The sequence below is a fragment of the Lolium rigidum genome, unplaced genomic scaffold (genome assembly GCF_022539505.1).
Source record: "Lolium rigidum isolate FL_2022 unplaced genomic scaffold, APGP_CSIRO_Lrig_0.1 contig_68743_1, whole genome shotgun sequence".
Taxonomy (NCBI): Eukaryota; Viridiplantae; Streptophyta; class Magnoliopsida; order Poales; family Poaceae; genus Lolium; species Lolium rigidum.
The window spans coordinates 47,645-65,335 of NW_025901376.1; the positions used below are offsets into that span (position 1 = coordinate 47,645).

At 46.7% G+C, this 17,691-nt stretch overlaps 2 protein-coding genes across 2 annotated transcripts; one reads left to right on the plus strand and one right to left on the minus strand.

Moving 5' to 3' along the window:
- The first annotated feature begins 6,111 nt into the window (after positions 1-6,111).
- On the plus strand, positions 6,112-8,121 carry LOC124682138. The gene has a single exon (XM_047216886.1). The coding sequence runs from the start codon at positions 6,526-6,528 to the stop codon at positions 8,068-8,070; it is 1,545 nt and encodes a 514-aa protein (XP_047072842.1). The 5' UTR covers positions 6,112-6,525; the 3' UTR covers positions 8,071-8,121.
- Positions 8,122-11,415: 3,294 nt separating this feature from the next.
- LOC124682140 (heat shock cognate 70 kDa protein) lies at positions 11,416-14,246 on the minus strand. The gene is made up of 2 exons (XM_047216888.1): positions 14,030-14,246; positions 11,416-13,278 (listed from the first exon to the last, which is right to left on the minus strand). Exons 1-2 carry the CDS (start codon positions 14,244-14,246, stop codon positions 11,516-11,518), a joined length of 1,980 nt encoding a protein of 659 aa, XP_047072844.1. The 3' UTR covers positions 11,416-11,515.
- Positions 14,247-17,691: the final 3,445 nt, after the last annotated feature.

The following is a 17,691-nucleotide window of genomic DNA, read 5'->3' on the forward strand; positions in this document are numbered from 1 at the left end:
TGAAAAGTCTTTGCTATATGATTCACTTGTTTACTCATGTCATCACCATTGTTTTGATCGCTGCATTCTCTACATATGCTTTACAAATAGTATGATCAAGTTTATGATGGCATGTCACTCCGGAAATTATCTTTGTTATCGTTTTACCCGCTCGGGACGAGCGAGAACTAAGCTTGGGGATGCTGATACGTCTCCAACGTATCGATAATTTCTTGTGTTCCATGCCACATTATTGATGTTATCTACATGTTTTATGCACACTTTATATCATATTCGTGCATTTTCCGGAACTAACCTATTAACAAGATGCCGAAGTGCCGATTCTTGTTTTCTGCTGTTTTTGGTTTCGAAATCCTAGTAAAGAAATATTCTCGGAATTGGACGAAATAAAAGCCCGGAGGCCTATTTTCTCACGAAGCTTCCGGAAGTCCGAAGGAGAGACGAAGAGGGGCCACGGGGCGCCAAACCCTAGGGCGGCGCGGCCCCCCTTGGCCGCGCCGGCCTGTGGTGTGGGCCCCCTGCGCCGCCTCTTGACCTGCCCTTCCGCCTACAAATAGCCTCCGTGACGAAACCCCCGGTACCGAGAGCCACGATACGGAAAACATTGCCGAGACGCCGTCGCCGCCGATCCCATCTCGGGGGATCCCGGAGATCGCCTCCGGCACCCTGCCGGAGAGGGGAATCATCTCCCGGAGGACTCTACACCGCCATGGTCGCCTCCGGAGTGATGAGTGAGTAGTCTACCCCTGGACTATGGGTCCATAGCGGTAGCTAGATGGTTGTCTTCTCCCCATTGTGCTATCATTGTCGGATCTTGTGAGCTGCCTATCATGATCAAGATCATCTATATGTAATTCTATATGTTGCGTTTGTTGGGATCCGATGAATAGAGAATACTTGTTATGTTGATTATCAAAGCTATGCTTATGTGTTGTTTATGATCTTGCATGCTCTCCGTTATTAGTAGATGCTACGGCCAAGTAGATGCTTTTAACTCCAAGAGGGAGTACTTATGCTCGATAGTGGGTTCATGCCTGCATTGACACCGGGACGAGTGACGAAAGTTCTAAGGTTGTGTTGTCTTGTTGCCACTAGGGATAAAACATTGATGCTATGTCTAAGGATGTAGTTGTTGATTACATTACGCACCATACTTAATGCAATTGTCCGTTGTTTGCAACTTAATACTGGAGGGGTTCGGATGATAACTCTGAAGGTGGACTTTTTAGGCATAGATGCGGTTGGATGGCGGTCTATGTACTTTGTCGTAATGCCCAATTAAATCTCACTATACTCATCATGATATGTATGTGCATGGTCATGCTCTCTTTATTTGTCAATTGCCCAAGCTGTAATTTGTTCACCCAACATGCTTGTTCGTCTTATGGGAGAGACACCTCTAGTGAGCTGTGGACCCCGGTCCAATTCTCTTTCTTGAAATACAATCTACTTGCAATACTTGTTTCTACTGTTTTCTCTCGCAAACAATCATCTTCCACACAATACGGTTAATCCTTTGTTACAGCAAGCCGGTGAGATTGACAACCTCATCTGTTTCGTTGGGGCAAAGTAGCTTGGTTGTGTTGTGCGGGTTCCACGTTGGCGCCGGAATCTCCGGTGTTGCGCCGCACTACATCCCGCCGCCATCAACCTTCAACGTGCTTCTTGGCTCCTCCTGGTTCGATAAACCTTGGTTTCTTTCTGAGGGAAAACTTGCTGCTGTGCTCATCATACCTTCCTCTTGGGGTTGCCCAACGAACGTGTGAAATACACGCCATCACCGGCGCCTTCCCTGGACTTGCAGCTGCTACGGCCGCGCGGGCACTGCCTCGCCATGTCGTGGCTTCTGCTTCCAGGCGCTGGTAAGTCCTCCTGCTTCTTCTCCTTCTCATCTCCTTGTCTGTGCGCCTCCATGTCACTGTGCTTCTTCTTCCTCTTGTTATGCCATGCTCCATTGTTGGCTCCTAAACTATGTTGTACATGTTTGTGATGCTGCTTATGCTTACTAGCATCCTATCCTTGTTTATTTAGGTGTATAACTATGACTGCTTTTTGGTGATGCTTACAGTCATGCTGTGCTGCTAGTGAGGTGCTTAGTACTCTTTGCATGATCCAATTGATCCCTTGGATCATCATATGCATGGTTACTGTGTGTGGATTACTTGGTTTGGCTCAATTGATCACTTTGATCAATTAAATGTTGGTGATGGATTACTCTTGGGTTCCTTTTGCTAAATGAATGGGTTGCTTGCTGTTGTTATAACTCCTGCATGCTTATGTCTCTGTGTGTGGTTGCTGCTGCTGCTGTCTATAGCTCACTGGATTTGATCCAGTATCTAGAATGCACTAGTGCATGCTATTGTTACCTCACAGTGATGTTATTATCCTATTCAAGCATGATTTGTTGTATATCCATGCTTGAATGAAATACTTATGTATGAACTGCTTATGCAGTGTGAATCAAATGACTTACTTAGCATGATTTGATTTTTCATGATTAATTAATAAGTAAATGGAATCTGAATCTATTACTGGGTAGTGATGATTTATTGTTTGGTCAATAGCCTTGGCATTCATATAGGTATTACTGAATCATATGCTTCAGCAATCCTCCTGTGCACGTCATCTTTGTTACAAGGTTTTTATTTCTGTCAGTTATCCTTGATGAACCATATCTGGTTATGATTCAATGCCTAAGCTGTTGCTTTAAATGAATTCCAAGAGCATCTTGGAATACAAATTCTTGATTGAACCTGTGTGGTGATGATGTCAACTGCCTGTGTGGCTTTGCTTGCATGATTTGATGATTTGTGACCTCAGTACTTGTCTACTGCATCTGGTTGCATCATACAATTGACTAGATTTATTGGCTACTCATCTTTGCTTGCATATTTGGGGATCATATTTACTATGAACGCCAATATGCTTGCCTGTGAAGAAATCTGGGTTTTCCTGATGGTTACTTGCTTAAGATCTCACTGGATAGTTCTTAGTACCTGCTATTCCTAGTAATCTATCTACTGGTGCTATCTGTGCATGTACTCTAGCTTATGTGCACAAGATGCGTATCCGGATGATTTTAGTTTTAGTGGGTTTTCGTTACGCGGTGATCTTTGGTGAAAACCAAGTGATGATGACCCCTTGAGCATCTGCTCAAGCCCATGACATGTGTCATGCATGAATAATGGATTGGATCCACTAGATCCACTCCAGGAACTAGGTATACCTTGTTCCAGCTCCTAGAAAGAAATGTTTTGTTGATGCAGACTTCTGGATGGTCTCCTCCTTAAGTCACCATGATTTACGGTGATTGGTTGGTTCTGTGATGGTTTGTGATGTTCTTGAGCAAGAACAGTGAAGAACACTTGGATGTTCTTGGTTGTGGCTTGTCTGAATGATGCTGCAGTCGACTGTGCATTCTTTCTAGGGTTCCTATCCTATTTATTACTGCTGTGGTTCTCCTCTGGCCTTGACACCTTACCCTGGCCTGTCTAGTGACTCATCTATGTGTGTTGTGTTGTTGCTGCACAGCACCTACATGTGCTGTGGTGAAACTTGAGCCCTGGTGTGCTCAGTTTTGGTCAGCTGCTGCTCTTATCCTTGTACTGTCCAGGCCTTTGGACAGAGACAAGTGTCAATGACACTTGGTTACTGTCCAAACTGAATATATGTGATTCACTAACCCTCTGGCTAGTATTGTTGCTTTATTTTTCAGGTTTTGAAGATGAATATGTCCATGGAAGCATTTCTTACAAGTCCTTAGTCTAGGATCTTAGTTTAGAATCAAATGTTGTACTCTTCTTTTATTTCTGTTTATTATTCATTAAATTCTTGTAATAAAAATATTGTAACGACCATGTATGTGTGTTTATATATCAATAAAGCTCAATGTTTCTCTATGAGCTTATGTGTTGTATTTAAATTTCCATTTGAAATTCCATAGTCATTTGAATTAATGAGTTGTTTTTAAATCATGAATTCAATTTCCATATTTACTTTGATTCATTGATTATTCTTAAGTTAGTAATTATATATTACTTGGCAAATGAAATTGAAATCCAAAATCAACAAGATACAAAAGAAGTCATGTCAAAATTCACACCTCGACTTCCCAAACCCTAATAGCAATTCGAGATAGAACTTCGATCCCTCTTAGGTTTAGTTGCAATAAGGCGCGGAAAATTCCCCCGTTTTGCGATGAAATGCACATCCCATTTCTAAATCTACCCTTCGTTGATCCTATGTTCTGGGTTATTACAGTCGCCCATGGGCTTGAGCCTTTGGGTTCCAGCCAGATCTCGGTCTGTGGGCCCAGATCTGGGCCTGGCAGGGCCCGGCTAGTTTTCCCTTCTGCCATGACGGGCGATGAGGCCCTCAGATGCGGGGGTGGCCATATTCGCGCATCTGGCATCCTCGTAGCCCGTCTGTGTCAGTGTCCTTCTGGTTCTTGCGGGGGGCTCCCGACACTCGGACGCTGCACTTGGCGACATCCTGGCCAGCTTTTTCTGGGATAGGGTTCCTAAGCCGGCGCGTGCTCGCCGGGGTCGGCAGCATGTTTCGTATTGCAACTGCTCTTGCAGTTGTGGTCTCTCCCTCCGATCTACTTGGGCCGCGCTGCTACATGTGTTGGCGTGCTAGGGCGTGGTGTCGTCGATCCAATGTCGAGCGACGTCTGGTTCCGGGTTTGGCCGGGCTTGGCCTACTAGATTTTGCGTCCTTCCTATGGGTGAATCTAGTTGGGGCTAGATCTTTGTGTGTCTTGGGTTGGAGGTGCGGTAGCGAGTTCTGTTCTGTCCGCTCTGCGTCCTCGCGACGATGTCTAGATTTTGACCCAGTGGGATCTTGGCGAAAGCTACGCATGGCCTTGCCATTGCCGGCGACGGCTTCACCTATTAGGTGGCGTTCCCTTGTTGAAGGCATCCCGATGTTGATCCCCCATTTCGAATTGATGGATTCCGTCCCTCCGCCTCAACCTGCTAATCTTGGTGGCCCCGCTTCGGGCAAGCTTCTCTTGTAGTGTCTTGTGGATCACCCTTTGATCTCTCGCTGGTGTCCCAACCCTCTCACCTCGTCGGCCTAGATGCTTATACACGGCCTTGATTCAGTAGCTGACGGCTTGCCTAGTGCCTTGGGGGGCTTTGCTAGGTCGGCGTCTGGCCATAGTTTCGGCCGATGTGCCTACCCCAATTCCATTGGAGGATGTTGTGTTTCTGGTCTGGACCTAACCTGAGCTCGCGGGTGGTGCTTCGGAGTCTGGGTGAAAGCTTTTGCATGACCTTGGTCTTAGTCGATGACGATGACGCATTCTGGCGCCATGCACCTTCTTGGAGGTGTCGCTGCAAGTTACACCATTCGCTCCAAGACCCCCTCTCCTTTTGATCCTCAAGTTCTGCTAGGCTGCTGGCCCGTCGTCGAGTCCCCCTTGAGTTGTTGTGTTGATGCGTAGAAGGTTTGTTGACGTGGTCTAGGACGTGCTCGCTTCGGTGCAAGAGAAGACAAGGCTCCCTCGACCTAGCGCTTGGTGGTGTTCCCTGTGTTGTCTTTTGTTGTTAGTTTTCGGTTTGCTCTTCGTGTGTGTGTTGTAAGTTGTAACTCATGGTGTAACTCATGGTCGGTTGGTGGCTTCGTTAATTCAAAGTCGATCTCATTTCGAGCCTTCTGTCTAAGATAGGAAAGAAACAATCTTTCGAAAAATAATACACTAAATTTTAAGCTACAACTTTATCGAGCACTTTTGTCTTCTTAATGCGTACCATTGTTGAAGAGATATGTTGGTGGACTTTTGTATGTAGATAGTACACATCTATATATATATATACTTGTATAAATTTTCAGATTTTTTTGAGATTTTAAAATGAAAAATTGAATTTAAAGAAAAATAAGATGAGTGGAGCTCGGGGGATACCTCGCGGTCGACACGGCGTAGTACGGGTGAGCGCAGCGGTGGCGTGTGCCCTAACGCCGTGGGCCGTGGGCCGTGGGCGTGCAATGGAAGGTGACGGCACCGTCCGTCTCAGCCGTATCCGGTGGAGGCCGCTTCCGCCACCCACAACCCAATAAAACCGGCCGTCCCCCCACAACCACCGCTTCCCTTCCCTTTCTCCCACCTCCCACGCCCATCCCCCAATGTCCTCGACCACCTCTCCGCGCTCTCGCTCCCCACCCCATCCGCCGCGCTAATTACCCTAAAGCTTCTTGCTTTCCCAATGGAGGTAATCGTCGGCTGACCCTATCTTGCCGGATACCTGATTCCTGCGAGTCCGTAGGATCTTTTTCCGGGGTGTGTGTGGATTTGGTTGGGCGGGGGAGGGAGGCGGAGCCTGGTTCAGATTTGTGGTGTATTCCCGCGGGGGAATTCATGGTGGGTTACATGGAGTGGCCGCATGATTGGTTGCTGTGGGACGCCTTCTTGGAATGCGGAGGGATCCGCAGGCCGCCGATTAGATAGCGGCCGGGGAGGAGGAGGAGGCCGCCGCCGTTAGCACCACAACCACCACCACCATCCCAAGGCGCGAGTCACCAGCCATGGGGGAGGACCTCGTCACCACCCTGTCCATGGAGAACGGCGCCGGAGGCGCCCACCACGGCCCCTGCACCCTCCTCTCCATGGACCCCTCCGGCCACCTCGACGGCCGCGCCGTCGGCGTCATGGTGCAGCCCCGCATCGGAGCGGGGCCCGGCGCGCGCGCCCACGCCCTCACCGGCGCGCCTCCGCCCGACATCAACCAGCCCTGGCTCACCGAGGCCTGCGACATGCTGGGCGTCGGCCTCGGCCCGCAGGTCTTCGACGCCGAGGCCGTGCTCAGCGCCGCTCCCAAGGCCGGGAGCCGGAAGACCGCCAAGCGCGGGGACAGCATCTGGGGCGCCTGGTTCTTCTTCACCTTCTACTTCAAGCCCCTGCTCTCGGACAAGGGCAAGAGCAAGGTCGTCCGGGACGCCAACGGCGTGTCCGGCTTCGACAAGTCGGACCTCCGCCTCGACATGTTCCTGGTGCAGCACGACATGGAGAACATGTACATGTGGGCCTTCAAGGAGAGGCCGGACAACGCCCTGGGCAAGATGCAGCTGAGGAGCTACATGAACGGGCACTCACGCCCCGGTGAGCCGCATTTCCCTTTCAGCGTCGACAGGGGATTCGTCAGATCACACCGGATGCAGCGTAAGCACTACCGGGGGCTGTCGAACCCGCAGTGTATTCATGGGATCGAGGTTGTGACTTCGCCGAATCTTGTGAGCATCACCGAGGCGGACCGGAGGAGGTGGGCGGAGCTTACAGGAAGGGAGCTCAATTTCTGCATCCCACAGGAGGCCAGTGATTTTGGGACATGGAGGACCATGCCAAACGCAGAGCTCGAGCTGGAGAGGCCGCAGCCTACCATGAAGAGCAGTGTCCAGCAGCAACCCCCAAAGAAGTTGCTAAACGGATCAGGCTTGAATCTGTCATCACCATCCAACCATTCAGGAGAAGACGGTATGGATCTCTCCCCTGTTAGCAGCAAACGCAGGAAGGAGTCATTTCCGCATACCATGGATGAGGAGTGCTTCTTGCCGTTAAGCTCTTGCGCTGGGAGGATACAACAAGATACCGAGATGCATTCAGCGGTGCAGCCTTCTTGGCTGCATGATTTCAGCGGGGCGATGACCAAGTCTTGCGGGCCAGCAACTGCTGCCAAGTCTATTTACGAGGATGATCACGGCTACTTGATAATGGTCAGCTTACCATTTGTTGATCAGCAGAGGGTAAAGGTTTCATGGAAGAACACTCTTACTCATGGTATAGTCAAGATCCTTTGTAACAGTACAGCTCGGACGCAATACATAAGAAGACACGATAGGGTATTCAAGCTCACTGATGCTACGCCTGAGCACTGCCCTCCAGGGGAGTTCATACGCGAAATACATCTTGCTACCCGTATCCCTGAAGATGCCAAGCTGGAGGCATGCTTTGATGAGGCCGCTGCAGTTCTTGAGATCATGGTCCCCAAACGAGGAAACGAGCCCGAAGAGCATGAAGTTAGAGTCTCCATGCGCCCTCCTCACCTTGGAGTTAACGACCTGCTTATGACATAGGTAATGGAAGATCTCCTCACCATGTTGGTATCTTCTCTCTGATCACCAGATCAGATGTGATCAGATGCTCCAAGGGGCAAAGTTTGGTTCTCCATGCGCCCCCCTCACCTTGGTGTAGTAGCATCTTGTTCTGAGGGTGTTGCTACTGCTTACTGCCCTCGACCTCTTCAGCTGACAAGCCTTTGCTGAAGACTAGTTTGTTCTAGCTTGTATGTTGTGGGTGTCTTTTTAACCCTCGTGTAATCCTTTTAGCATATGCTGGGATTGTGTCCTCGATTCTGTACTAAGCTCAGTTAACATAATAAAATTCATATTTCCGAGTTACTGCTCCGTGTCTGTCTCTGGATTATTGTCCTCCTGTTGCCATCAATCTGTACTGCGGAAATTTGCATTTGCCTTGAAATTTCTTTATGCGATGAAGCATATAGTGCATTGATTGGTAGTTGCTGTTACTTGGTTCCAGAAGTATCACGTCAATTATCATGTCTGGGCTGAAGAATCTGTGCGCAACTATTGCCGGTTCCAGTCATTGCTGTGAGTTCATAGTATGCCACGCAACAAAGGCCTCCAAATTCTGAAGTGGACGCTTGAGGAGCATTTCATGTCAGGACAGCCACTCATACTAGGGAACATCAAGCATGGTAGAGCGGCTACCTAGTAAGCCTAGCACAAGAAGCAGCTTTTCTTTGTTGAAGAGCCCTGTTCTCAGTGATCATCATGCGCCGAAAGACATAAACCTGGCCCTTTGAGCGTCAGAATTCATACCCAGTACTCCAAACCTAGGAACAGCTGTAATTGAGAAGCAAAATCAAAGTTTCGGGGGGCTCATTTCCAAAAGCTTGTTCTAACTTAACCGTAATCTAGAACAAGCTTAACCGTAACTACAGTAAAAAAAGAAAGCTTAACCGTAATGGTGGAAATTGTCTATACTTGAAACGAAGTCTGCTGGCAGAATAAATTTCTTATTCCTAATTGCTAATAAATTTCTTATTCCTAATTGCTACTCCATGTTTGGATCTCTACTGTGATTCTTTTGTTAGCACCAGTCTGTGCTGCCCAAGTTAATAGTGCTCTATTCCGTTAAGAAACTAGCGATGTCATGCGCCGCCCCTCACCTTCCTAGTAGCAACTTTTTTTTTTTTTTGCGGGTTCCTAGTAGCAACTTGTCCTGAAGGTGTTGCTACTGCGGTAGGCCTCTTCAACAACAAAGCCTTTGCTGCAGAATAGTTTGATCTACTTCTCTGTTCTATACTGGAAGACGTTTTGGCATACCAATTTAGTTTACCAAAACGTTTTGTAATATGGAACCGAGTAGTTCGTATGTTGGGTGTATGTGTCTTTAACCCTCGTGTTCTCCTTTTACCATATGGTGTGGTTGTGTTCATGAATTTGTGCCAAGTTCAACAGAAGAAAATTCCTATTTTGAGTTACTGCTACATAAGGAGCATTTCGTAGTAAGCATAGTTACCTAGTACAAGAAGCAGCAGCTTCTCTGTCTGAAGAATAGAAGATAGGGTCATGCTTTCAGTGATCATCATGCGCCAAAAGCCTTGAACTTACTCTTTTGATCGTCAGACTTTATTCAATTTTTAAGTTTTTCCCCGTATCCAGTATTCTTGACCCAAGTTACTGTAAGGCACCAGAGAACCATCCGCAATTGAACAGCATAATTAAAGCTACCGGCAGCTCATTTGCCCAGACTCCATATTTGCCCAAATTAGCAATCTTCTTTGCTCTCAACAAACTAATTTTGCTCTTCAGCGTTGGAAAAACTGTATCTGAATACATGTTGCAAGTGCATTGAGTTGGTGACGAAGCATTGCCCTTCTAGTTGATACATGGAGTGACAGTTGTTGTCGAGTGGCAGTTTTAGTCTCAGAAATGTCAATGCGCGGCTAAGAAATTGTCCAACTAGGCATCCAATTCTGAAGTGGCCGCATAGATCACCTTTCGAGTCAGGCAGAGAGGCACTCAATATTAATATCAGCTTCTCTGTCGGAAGAGAAAATGAAAAATGAACAATCTTTCTGTCATCATGTATCGAAATCCTCATAATTTCTGTATGGTCAATTGATCTAAAAAATAGCAGAGAGGAGTCGTAAGGCAGCGAGTTTAAGCACAGGGTAGAACGATTAAGGAACGAACTTCACTCTTAGCAGGCACAGATATAATGCCAGTTAAATCAACAAAGTTCACCACCACGCTACAGCAATACAGACTTCCATAGTTCCATCCAAAAGTAACCCCTAGAGAATGCCTTGGAAAACAACAGAACACCTGAAAACGATGACACGACACGAACATTATAATTCAGACTTAAGACTTCAACACTAAAGCAGCCCTAAGGAGCGTTTCATGTCAGGGCAGGCACTGATAGTAAGCAACATGGTATGGCCGATACCTAATTACCCAGTATAAGAAGCAGCCATTCTTTATCTGAAGAGAAGAAAGGACACAGCTTTCAGTGATCATCATGCGCAGAAGAAGCAACTTATGTGTTTGAACGTCAGACTTCCAAGCAATGCAAGGCAATTGATCTAAATGAGGGCCGGCCGTAATTGAACAGGAAAATCAAAGCTTCCGGCAGCTCATTTCTCAGAAAATCTTGACTAGCTTGTTCCAGCCTAACTCTCATGTTCTTTAGCTATGACAGAATTGTTTGTCCTTCAACATGTACAGAAAATCTTGACTAGCTTGTTCCAGCCTAACTCTCATGTTCTTTAGCTATGACAGAATTGTTTGTCCTTCACCATGTACTGAGTTCTGTTTAAAATAAAATGTCAGCTGAAATGTAAGTGAATCCAAGTTCCAAATTAATAGGAGTTTTTTTACATGAGTTTCTTTTTGCAGAAAGTCCAACAATCTATTCATAATCCATTAATCCTCAATAGGTGTACAATAATGCCAAAAGTAACTGAACTTCGCAGACCAGTTAGTTATGAAGCATTGTTCTTCCCTCCCTCTGCGAAATCGATTGAGTGATATGGCGGAGTGGTAGTTTTAGTCCCAGAAATGGCTAAGAAATTGTCTGGTCCAATTGTTCGTGATTCTTCTTCGGGAAAAAAGTAGGTTCAGGATTTGTGTTCTAGGCACCCCTTTTTGCATTACATTTCGCTAGATTTGGTGCAAGCACTGTCTGAAGAAATGATAAGGTACAAGCTTTCTCCCATATGTGCGGAAGGCCTAAACTCTCTCTCGTCCAATTATCTGAAAATAGCAAAGTAGCTGCCTGGAGAATCGCAAATTCAGCAAAATTCAGCAAATATCATAAGATTAAGGAACGAACTTCGCAAATTCAGCAGACACCGGTAGAACGCCGGTTAACAAAGTTCACGACCACAGCAATACAGACTTTCAACCAACATTTCCCCTAAAAACTTGCAGAATACCTAACAACGACGACACAACACCGACAGTTCAGACTTCAACTTCCACCACGACGAGCTTAATCGACCTCCTCGATCTTGGGGCCGGCACCGCTTCCGCCGGCCGGCACATCCTCGTTCATGCCGGCAGCACCGCCAAATCCACCCATACCTGGCATGCCACCCATGTCCGCGCCGGCGCCCTGGTACATCTTGGCAATGATGGGGTTGCAGATGCCCTCCAGCTCCTTCATCTTGTCCTCGAACTCGTCCGCCTCCGCGAGCTGGTTGGTGTCGAGCCAGCTGATGGCGCCGTCGATCGCGTCCTCAATCTTCTTCTTGTCGTCGGCCGAGAGCTTGGACGCGATCTTGTCGTCCTTGATGGTGTTCCTCATGTTGTAGGCGTAGTTCTCCAGCGCGTTCTTGGCCTCCACCTTCTTCTTCAACTCCTCGTCCTCCGCCTTGTACCGCTCCGCCTCCTGCACCATCTTCTCGATGTCCTCCTTGCTCAGCCGGCCCTTGTCGTTGGTGATGGTGATCTTGTTCTTCACCCCGGCGGTCTTGTCCTCGGCGGAGACGTTCAGGATGCCGTTGGCGTCGATGTCGAAGCAGACGGTGATCTGGGGCACGCCGCGTGGAGCAGGAGGGATGCCGGACAGCTCGAACTTGCCGAGCAGATTGTTGTCCTTGGTCCGGGCGCGCTCGCCCTCGAACACCTGGATCAGGACGCCCGGCTGGTTGTCGGAGTACGTGGAGAAGATCTGCTCCTTCTTGGTCGGGATGGTGGTGTTGCGCGGGATGAGCACCGTCATGACGCCACCGGCGGTCTCCAGGCCGAGGGACAGAGGCGTGACATCGAGTAGGAGCAGGTCCTGCACCTTCTCGTTGCCCTCGCCGCTGAGGATGGCGGCCTGGACGGCGGCGCCGTAAGCCACGGCCTCGTCGGGGTTGATGCTCTTGCACAGCTCCTTCCCGTTGAAGAAGTCCTGAAGCAGCTGCTGCACCTTGGGAATACGGGTGGAGCCGCCGACGAGCACGACGTCGTGCACGGTGCTCTTGTCCATCTTGGCGTCGCGCAGGCACTTCTCCACGGGCTCCATGCACTTGCGGAACAGGTCCATGTTCATCTCCTCGAACCGAGCCCTGGTGATCGTCGAGTAGAAGTCGATGCCCTCGTACAGAGAGTCGATCTCGATGGTGGTCTGAGCAGTGGACGACAGGGTGCGCTTGGCGCGCTCGCAGGCAGTGCGCAGCCGGCGCAGGGCGCGAGGGTTGCCGCTGATGTCCTTCTTGTTCTTGCGCTTGAACTCCTGGACGAAGTGGTTCACCATGCGGTTATCGAAGTCCTCCCCGCCGAGGTGGGTGTCACCGGCGGTGGCCTTCACCTCGAAGATGCCCTCCTCAATGGTGAGCAGCGACACATCGAACGTGCCGCCACCGAGGTCGAAGATGAGCACGTTCTTCTCGCCAGAGCTGCTGGCCTTCTTGTCGAGGCCGTAGGCAATGGCAGCAGCAGTGGGCTCGTTGATGATGCGCATCACGTTGAGGCCGGCAATGACACCGGCATCCTTGGTGGCCTGCCGCTGCGAGTCGTTGAAGTAGGCCGGCACCGTCACCACAGCGTTCTTGATGGTGGTGCCGAGGTACGCCTCACCAATCTCCTTCATCTTGATGAGCACCATGGAAGAGATCTCCTCGGCAGCGAACTGCTTCTCCTCACCCTTGTACTGGACGACGATCATGGGCTTGTCAGCAGGGCCGGGAATGACCTTGAATGGCCACAGCTTCATGTCGCTCTGCACTGACGGGTCGGAGAATCTCCTGCCAATCAACCGCTTGGCATCTGCGATAGAGACATAGCAATACTGTGAGTCCAATCGTTCGGCAGATATGCTTTGCGATCGAACTAATAGTCTAATACAGGTTAATTCAGTCATGTATTAAAAAGCAAACAAGCAGAGCAAGAAACAGAGCTATCTGATCTGAAATTGCCACAACGTTCTCCTACCCGAACTGATTGATTCTACAGAAATCAGCATTGACTCGTGAACAATTGAAACTTCCCGCAGAAATATGAACTGAATTAGTTTTCCCTCACTGAAAGTAAGTGGTTTGAAACTAGACCAAACAGAGGAAACAGAGTTATCTGTCCTTAAATTAACACGACATTCCCCTACCAGCATATTTTTTTGTTTCTGTAACTATTGGCAAGCCGAGCAACTTCTTTTAAGATTAATCGAACATGTGAACCATCTAGATAGAAATCTTAGAAGAATGTTACTGAAACTAAAGGGTGTCAAACTGTATACCAGACTAATATATGGTGTTCCGTCAGAACTAGATATCGGATACAGGACAATGCAGTACCAGAAACTGTTTAATCTACACATCAAGATTATAGATCCCCCATTATGTTATACTATCCTCTGCTGCTCGCTAAGCACGGGGAACAGATTTGGACCGTTAAAATCCACGTTCATGAATGTACATTGATAATTTGGATACAAGCGCGCTACAAGGCAAACTAAAATCACTTACGCCTGGGCAGACAGAAAAACAGCAGAAGGCGATTTAAGGAGAAGCTGTGCACGTACCGAATACGGTGTTGGTGGGGTTCATGGCGACCTGGTTCTTGGCGGCGTCGCCGATGAGGCGCTCGGTGTCGGTGAAGCCGACGTAGGACGGCGTGGTCCGGTTGCCCTGGTCATTGGCGATGATCTCCACGCGGTCGTGCTGCCACACGCCGACGCAGGAGTAGGTGGTGCCGAGGTCGATGCCGATGGCCGGCCCCTCTCCTCCCTTCTTCGCCATCTCCTCCTCACTAAACTCGAACGGAAAACTCGAAATTGGAACTCGAGATCTGAAAGAGAATCGCTCGATTCGCTGCTAGTTGGGATTCGTCGCGATGGCTGATTGGAACTGATGAGGAAGGAGGGCCGAACAGGGAGCGGGTTTTATGGGGTTCGTGGGGAGCGTTTCGGGAATGTTCAGGCGACGAGCTCCAGGGCGTTCTGGAAGCGTCTGGGCTGTGCGAGTTTCTGTGAGTCGGTTAATGGGAGCGTGACACGTGGCGTTGCCAATTGGACAAGACTCGCGCCGGTGAGACCTGCCTTGGACCAAGTCTCAGCGTTGAGAACGGCCTCGTAGGTTCGAGGGCAAACGGGCAGGTTCTACCGTCGATTTCACGATGCGATGGGTTTGTGGTGCGGTTTCGATTCTAGGCTGTTTCTTCCTTTTTTTTCATCTAGTACTAGTTAAATGCCCGTGCATTGCCACGGGCTTTCGAGAGTTCTTTCTCCCCTAACATGTAAACGTTAAGCATGGATATACTTCTAACATTTGAACGGCAATATCATCCAACCAAACGGGAAAGAGCATCTAACCAAACGGGAAAGAGCATCTAGTTTGGGTTGCTCAAATTACAATGCATTACGAGGGAGCAATAACTAAAGTCCGTGCACACTGATATTTTTTCAAATAAGTCGACCACAATATAGACTTAGTTTTCATCGCATAGCTATGAACATGAACACCCTTTCCATGTGCATCATTTCTCCTTCTCTGCCCCCATCCTGCAAAAAAAGTGTGCTTATTGGTACGGTTTAATTTTTTTGATACAATCACAACAACCTGTCACATATTTCTCTCCCTACCCATTTTGAGTCAACCACCCCTCATGAACTAATCCCGATGACATTTGACAAATGGAAATACCTAGCAATGAAAGACATGGCCGGCTTTGTTTCTAGCTATGCTAAGCCTCCAGCAAGTCTCACCAATGAGTCAGAAGCACCAGTAAACAAAAATCTAGTGGGAAGGAGGATGGCTTTGGTCTCGAGGTGGATTCCTAAAAGTGCGAACTTCACTCAACTATGAGAGAAGAATAGTTTACCTTTCAGTAAAAATGTTTCAGTGAAGGACTTCAAAAAGAATTAAGATGTCATGCATGATGGAAGCTCTAACTCCCAACATCACTGACTTGTTGATATCCTTATTGCACCAGTATGCAGGTATAAATTAAGAACATGGTGCCTTGTGGCGGGAAAGCTTTGGTACAAAAAAAAAAGTACACTCACTAACAGAAACTGGTGACATATAAGGAGTTAATGGATGTGTTCTTGGATTGTAGTTATAAAACCCGTGTTCTGTAAAAATATGAAACATGAACAACAAATGCTCCCTCTATTGAAGACAAAAAAGGTGGTATGTAACGATAGATGACAATGAAGGTACTCGAAAAAACTCCAGAGCAAATAAATTATATTTCGCACCCCGTTGTTTTGGAACACAAACATAATATAAACAAAGTGATCATACATGTTTATCACAGAAGATTACTTGCAGAGGCTAGGGCGCAAGAAAATCAAAGGATTGAAGCTACATAGATTTGAACACAGAGTCCACCTAAATATTTAGTTCTTATTATTTTGGTATGCTTCTCTCTTTCGTCCCAGATATGTGAAGTGGAAAAAAGTGGCAGCTATGCTATAAATGTCTACTATGGTCTGAATGGAATATTATTTTCTTGTCAGAAGCACCATTCTGTAAATTTATAGGAAGGAGTTGCTGCCTTTCATCAGCTATAAGCTGTGTTTTAGATTAAAGATAAAAGCATTCATTTTGATTCCTCTTTTTCCTACATACTGAAATCAAATAAAGGTATTGACTACTATTAAATTGGCAAAATATAAAAACTGAAATCCTTTGATGATACCTATATTTGAATGGACAGAATTTGAAGAAAACAAAAAGATCGATGAATAATCTTTCTTATGCTAAATTAGTTATTGATCTCCTAAGTAAAACAAATCTAAAAGGCGTACTTGAATGAGCCCGTTTCGTTGGAAGGTGAGGAAACACATACCTTAGAGAACATATAAATGTGAGGAGGCGGATGATTGGTTAGCTCTCGTGGCTTCTGTCACATGATGATGAGAGGGCTTCTGGTGGTGAGCGATTGTGTCAGCACATTCAAAATTAACATTAACATAAACACCATGTATTCCAAATGGCTTTTATACATATATAGCTGATACAAAAAAGCAGAGAGACATTGTAGTACCTCTTATCTCAACCTTCTCCCATGACTGAATGAGAATGCGTACGTGAATTAGCAGAACAGGCTTGATCTTCCACTTTGGATTGGGCATTTTCTTTGCCCAGAAATTATATGCCGGCACGGATTAAGAAATGGAAACAGAACTCAAAACCCAACCACAGAGTACTGAAAATCCAATATGCACAACACTATCCACGATGCGAGCTCAAGATTGTATCTAAACTTTAAGTACACATACTTCACCTTGAATCGGAAATTTGGGACTTGAAAGGTTGAACATGTATGAAATGATTTCAAGCTCAGTATCGTAGTTTCCCCAACAATTTTCAGAAACATGAATGTAATGATTTCAAGCTCAGTACCGTAGTTTCATATAGAGAGGTCGTTTCCAAAATATATCCTGCTTGTTTACACCTATGAAACTTAAGAAGAAATACAAACATGACAACAATACATTAGGGTATGGACCGAAAGTTGCAATACCATATGATTAATTTATGTAGATTGTTGTATTCCAACAGGAAATAGTTCCAGGGTAGTATGATCCTATATTCATTTAAATGTCTGAACATCGACAAAGATCTCCATGAAATAAAGTTACAATATATATAATGGTAAAATGCAACAATAGGAATACTTTGTTGGTTCCAAACTGCAACACTAAATCTGAGCCAAAGTGAGCCAAAATAAAGAAAATACGGTATGTATATTCTGAATCTTAATCAAAGTTTAGTCAAAACACAAAAGCACCTTATGTGTTTTCTGTATCTAAAGCAAAATGTGGTCAGCCCAGGACATCATTTTTAACCGAAGAGAAAGGGAACAGATGATATAATATAAGAATCAAACACTAACCATCTGATAACCAACCTGAAGAAAGCCCACTCTTAACTTTTACCTATTCTATTGCAAGGAGTAATAAAGGACCACCAGTCCCCGCCCCACATTTCTCCCCTCACAACCGTACCACGTCATGGTCATTTCAGCCTTGCATGCCCCATTGTTAGTAGTTAAATGTAATAGCCAGGATTGTAGATCACCAGTGAATATTATATAGCACATACCCCTATAATTTTGGCAGGCCTGATATCTGAGAAGTTAAACAAACGGTTGGTAAATCCACATGAAACAATGAAATAAAATCATAGCAACACTACAAAATAACTCTTTTACTTCTTACTCCAAAGCTGCTGATGT

Excerpts from the sequence above, each read along its gene's own strand:
- LOC124682138 (XM_047216886.1), top strand. The coding sequence starts at position 6,526 with ATGGGGGAGGACCTCGTCACCACCCTGTCCATGGAGAACGGCGCCGGA.
- LOC124682140 (XM_047216888.1), bottom strand. The coding sequence starts at position 14,246 with ATGGCGAAGAAGGGAGGAGAGGGGCCGGCCATCGGCATCGACCTCGGC. Across the intron at positions 13,279-14,029 it reads CCCCACCAACACCGTATTCG|ATGCCAAGCGGTTGATTGGC; the intron begins GTACGTGCACAG and ends TCTCTATCGCAG.